Raw genomic sequence first — 6,285 nt, 5'->3', positions numbered from 1 at the left:
CTCGTGGAGAGCGGCCTTGAAAGCCAGCAGCGCCGCCCTGTCCGACGGCGGACACGAACTGACGGTGGAGCACATGACGAGCAGTACTACAGCTAATGCTGCAGCTGCTGGCGTAGTCTGTCGTGTACAAGAAACGCCGCCCATTGCGGTGGAAATTTTATTAGTTTTGGCGGAAGAAAACGCTGTTTAAGAAGTTATCAAGTGAAATGAAAAAAATGTGCATGGCAGTATGGGGCATCTCTGACAACGTAATTTATACTGTTGCCTTTTGTTTTATTACGATTTTGCCCCCCTACCTCAGCTTCTATCCAGGGAAGTCTTTGCCTGTTTAGTCAACTATTATCATTAGTTTCAACCACATTATTTAACTTTAAATATTCATTATATGCATGTTTATCTATATATAAAAATTATTAAATAATTTAATATATTTAACTAAATTATTTAATTTAATATCTTTGGTATTTTTTATATAAAGATATAACTAGTTGAATTCCACATCTACATTATTAAAATATATTAACTACAATAAGCATTACTTGTATACAAATAACTTCTTTTGAATTATTATTGTTTATCGCTATTATATGATAAAATGCATAGTTAGTGAGAACATAGGAACATGGGACATGGGAGTGAGGATTGGTTTGGGGTAGCTGTGTGTCTAACCAAGGCAAAGGAACATGGGAGTGAGGATAAGTTTGGGCACCTGTGTCTAATATAAGGGTGTGACAGGTACACAGATTATTGAGGGTTTTGAATTGGATACATTCATTCACATGCAATTAGATGAAATTTCCAGACCTAAATATAAATAAATATTATCAACTTATTGTCTTCTAGTTATTACATGTATGCGTAGGTATTATTATTACTATTAGATTAAGATCCTTCAAATTGACCAATGTCTCATTTAACTATGGAGTAGTTAATTATATATTGTTCGTTCTTATATAGCAATCACATTTCCAATTCCTGTAGGGCGTGCTTAAATAATAGAGATAGAGAAGATGTCACATACATGTGAGTTGGGAAAGGGTTCATGAAATTTTGTGGTTTCGGGTTCTTGCTATTAAGGTAGTAATGAAGTTAGGACCATGTCATACTCCAATATGGATTCATGAGTATTAATAGTATATAGTATGGTACAATCAAAACTAACCCCACAAATACCTAAATCTTTGTCCCCCCCAACTTTAATTTGGATCGGAGTTAAGTTTAATTCCATAGTAATCAATTAAATGTACTTGATTCAAGTCTTTATTAGCCGTAGCCAGTAGGATAAGTACCGTGCCAGAATAATCTGGATATGCATAAACTAAAATGGAGGACCCTTGTTAATGAATTCAATTGCTTCATTGTGGTTGTGGTCACAATGAGAAATGACCCACTTGTTTTTGCATTGCATTGCATGAAGATCTTGCATATGGGTCATGTTGATATATATGATCAAGCTGTCCGAAAAGGACAATAATATATATCCGATCATATCGTATCTTTTTTCTTCATCCCATTATATTTTATCATCACTCTCTCTATCATTTGTATTTTTCCTTCTTAATATAAATCAATAAGAAAGATAGAATATCTATAATACTATTTTTTTTTTGTAAAATAAATAAATAAGGAAGAGATAACAAATATAAAATAAAAGGTATAATTATATAACCCTAATAGTAATATCTATCACAATTATTATCGCAATATAATTGATGTATTTACTAATACTGTAGTAAAGAATATAAGAGAGTGAAGAATGCTTTATTATTATTAGTTGTGTGTAATATGTCTTAGATTTTACTACTATTTATACACGTACAAATAATTCCTTTTCAAAGGCTTCATAAATATTAGTCTTCCTTAAAGAACTGAACTTTTCTATTGGAAAAGCTTAGCCACCCAACATTGTGAAGAAAGTCACAATGCATTAAATAGGCATCCACCCATGTTTATCATAACACTCTCCCTTAGATGACCATTTAGGATTATTGCCTCGTTAAAACTTTACTAAAGAAAAACCCACTGGAAAAAAATCTTGGTGAAGGAAAAAGAGTACAATATCCTTTGGTGATGGAGACTGCCTCATTAAAAACCTTGTCAAGAAAAACCCAATAGAAAAAAACCTGATCAAGGGAAAAAGAGTACAGTCTCCCCTTGTTGTCGACATCATTTAATATCTCGAAATCGGCGCATCCCAATCTCATGTACAAATCTTTCAAAGGAGGATTTTGCGAGTGACTTTGTAAATAAATCTGCTAGATTGTCACTTGAGCGAATCTGTTGGACATCAATTGTCCCTTGATTTTGAAGATCATGAATAAAGAAAAATTTGGGAAAAATATGCTTTGTTCTATCACCTTTGATATATCCGCCTTTAAGTTGAGCAATCCATGCTGTATTATCTTCAAACAGGATAGTTGGAGCTATCTTATGATCAATCAGTCCACATGATGACAGAATATATTGGATCAAACTCCTCAGCCAAAAACACTCGCGACTAGCTTCATGTATCGCTAGTATTTCAGCATGATTAGAGGATGTTGCTGCAATCGTCTATTTCGTGGATCTCCATGATATAGATGTACCACCATATGTGAATAGGTATCCTGTTTAAGATCTCCCTTTATGTAGATCAGACAAGTATCCAGCATCTGCATAGCCAACTAATTGTGACTTGGATCCATAGGAATAAAACAATCTCATATCAACCGTTCCATGAAGATATTGAAAGATTTGTTTGACTCCACTCCAATGTCTTCTGGTTGGAGAGGAACTATATCTTGCTAGTAAATTCACAACAAATGATATATCGGGTCGTGTATTATTAGCAAGATATATTAGCGCTCCAATGGCACTAAGATATGGTACTTCAAGACCAAGGATATCTTCAGTTTCTTCTTTAGGACGGAATTGATCTTTTTCCACATCCAAAGATCTTACGATTATTGGCGTACTCAAGGGATGTGACTTATCCATATAAAATCTTTTCAAAATTTTGGACAACTGCAGGTGTCTTTACTATGTCTTTTTCAACAGGAATAATATTTACCTCTTTTTTCTTTCGAGGATTTTTGTCTTTGGAACCGACAGGTCTACCACGCTTCTGGCGTGTATTTGCTTCTGTGGCAATTTGTCCAACTGAGACATCAAATCAAATTGGGGCATTTTTCGCTGGTATATAAGATTTGGTTATCCTCTTTGTATCGGAAAATGTATCAGCCAATTCATTTGCTATTCTTTGCAAATGTATAATCTTTTGAACTTCTAGTTCACATTGCCCTGATCAAGGATCTAAATGCATCAAGGATGATGCATTCCAATTAAGTTCCTTTTTAGGAAGCTTATTCTCTCCCCCTAATGTTGGAAATTTTGATTCATTAAAATGACAATCCGCAAATCGGACTTTAAATACATCTCCAGTTTGTATCTCAAGATACCTCACTATAGAGGGAGAATCATATCCAACATATATCCCCAATTTTATTTGGGGTCCCATTTTGGTGCGATTAGATGGTGCAATGGGAACATATATCGCACACCCAAATATTCTTAAATGGAAAACATTTGGCTGCTAGCCAAAAGCTAATTGCATAGGAGAGAACTGATGGTAACTCGTTGGCCTCAATCGAATAAGTGCTGCGGCATGTAAAATAGCATGCCCCAAACCGAGGTTGGAAGATTTGTTCTCATAAGTAAGGGTCTAGCAATTAATTGGAGGCGCTTAATAAGTGATTCTGCTAATCCATTTTGTGTGTGAACATAAGCTACTGGATGTTCAACACTTATTCCATTAGCCATACAATAAGCATCAAAAGCTTGGGAAGTAAATTCACCAGCATTATCAAGACGAATTGCTTTGATTGGATTTTCTGGAAATTGTGCTTTTAATCAAATAATTTGAGCCAATAATCTCGCAAACGCCAGGTTGCGAGAAGATAATAAGCACACATGTGACCATCTCGAAGAGACGTCTATCAGGACCATAAAATATCTAAAAGATCCATATGGTGGATGAATAGGTCCACATATATCACCTTGAATTCTTTCTAAGAATTTAGGGGACTCAAATCCAATCTTTACTAGTGATGGCCTTAAAATTAACTTCCATTGAGAACATGCAGCACAACAAAATTCACTAGTTTTAAGAGTCTTCTGGTTCTTTAGTAAATGTCGATGGGAGTTTTTAATAATTCTCCTCATCATAGTTGTTCCCAGATAACCCAATCTATCATGCCAAGTTATGAATTCATTTGGGTTAGTAAACTTCTGATTTACAATGACATGTGATTCAATTGCACTAATTTTGGTATAATACAATTCAAATGAAAGTGAGGGTAATTTTTCTAATATAACTTTTTTATTTGAATCATGAGTTGTGATACATAAATACTCATGATTTCTCTCATTCATTGTCTCAACATGATATCCATTTCGGCGAATATCTTTGAAACTCAACAAGTTCCTCAGGAACTTGGTAGATAATAGTGTATTATTTATTATAAATTTTGTTCCTCCAGGAAACAAAATTATAGCTCTTCCGGAGCCTTCTATCACATTGCCTGAGCCAATAATAGTATTAACATATTCCTCTTTTGGCACAAGATGGGTAAAATATATATCACTTTTGAGAATGGTGTGCAAACTTGCACTATCCGCAAGGCATACATCTTCATTATATATCCTTGCCATTTTTTTCAAAGACAAATAATAATAATAAAATGAGTAGTAATACATGCACAGTCAAATTGAATTCTTAATTGAAATTATTTTTTTAAGAAACACTGTACATAAAAATAATGTCATATACTAAATTTTTATTTTAAAACTTGACACATTTAATGATTTCAAAATTTATAAACATTAATATTTCATTATTTATATACATCATATTTGAAACTTAAATACATATAAAATAAAACTTAACAATAAGTTTTTTACATTATTTATTTACATGGATACTTAACAATCTCATATATTAAACTATTCCATCATTAATCAAATGACTAATATTTCTTTCAGGATCCTCAAAGAAATCTGACACATCATAATGAGTAGTGGAATTTTCAGCATCATTTGAAACAAAATTCGTTTCCTTTCCTTTATCGTCTTTTTTCAAAGATGCTTGATAAAGATCAACTAGGTGCCTTGGGGTACGACATGTACGTGACCAATGGTCCTTTCCACCACAACGAAAACACTTATCCTCTGTTGATTTATTTTGCCCAAAATTTCTTTCTTTATCCCACTTCCGGTGAGATCCTCTCTTTTGAACATAATTCTTTTTCCTTCCATAATTTTTCTTGTTACTAAAACCTTGCCATCTACCTCTTCTGGGGTAATGATTTGCCACATTTACTTCAGGAAATGGGGCGGCGCCAGCTGGGCGCGCTTCGTGATTCTTTAAGAGCACCTCATTGTTGCGTTCAGCAACAAGAAGATAAGAAATTAACTCAGAATATTTTTTAAACCATTTTTCTCGATACTGCTGCTGTAGGAGCACATTCGAGGCATGGAAGGTTGAGAAAGTTTTCTCCAACATATCATGATCAGTTATCTTTTTTCCACATAATTTCATTCGTGAGGTGATTCGAAACATTGCAAAATTATATTCATTTATGGATTTAAAATCCTGCAGACATAAGTGCGTCCATTCATATCGAGCTTGAGGAAGTATTACTGTTTTTTTATGATTATACCTTTCTTCAAGCTCTTTCCAAAGATCTGCAGGATCTTTTAATGTGAGATATTCATTTTTCAATCCTTCGTCAAGATGACGACGAAGAAAAATCATGGCTTTGGCTTTATTCTTTCTGATAACGTGTTGTAAAATAAATAAATAAAGAAGAGATAACAAATATAAAATAAAAGGTATAATTATATAACCCTAATAATAATATCTACCACAATTATTATCACAATATAATTGATGTATTTACTAATATTATAGTAAAGAATATAAGAGAAAGAGAATAGTATAATAGAGAGAGTGAAGAATGTTTTATTATTATTAGTTGTGTGTAATATGTCTCAAATCTTACTACTATTTATACACGTACAAAGAATTCTTTTTCAAGACTTCATAAAGTTTAGTATTCCTTAAAGAACTGAACTTTTCTATTGAAAAAGCTTAGCCTCCCAACATTGTGAAAAAAGTCACAATGCATTAAATGGACATCCATCTATACTTATCACAATATTTTTTTTATGATTACTCCCGTCAAAATGTAACGAAAAAAATAGTTAAAATATGAATATGTGTTGTATTAAATAATTTAGCCTAATTTA

The 6,285-nt window shown here is 33.1% G+C and overlaps 1 protein-coding gene across 1 annotated transcript in view; it reads right to left on the bottom strand.

Moving 5' to 3' along the window:
• Window positions 1-258, bottom strand: part of LOC107610267 (DNA damage-repair/toleration protein DRT100) — a gene marked incomplete in the record, with an annotated part of 1,575 nt that extends 1,317 nt beyond the window's left edge. Inside the window, 1 exon segment of the mRNA XM_021108561.1 lies at window positions 1-258. Coding sequence (XP_020964220.1) covers window positions 1-144 — 144 coding nt within the window.

This window comes from Arachis ipaensis, chromosome B08 (assembly GCF_000816755.2).
Source record: "Arachis ipaensis cultivar K30076 chromosome B08, Araip1.1, whole genome shotgun sequence".
NCBI classification, from domain to species: Eukaryota; Viridiplantae; Streptophyta; class Magnoliopsida; order Fabales; family Fabaceae; genus Arachis; species Arachis ipaensis.
This window is presented reverse-complemented; position numbering and strand designations above follow the sequence as displayed.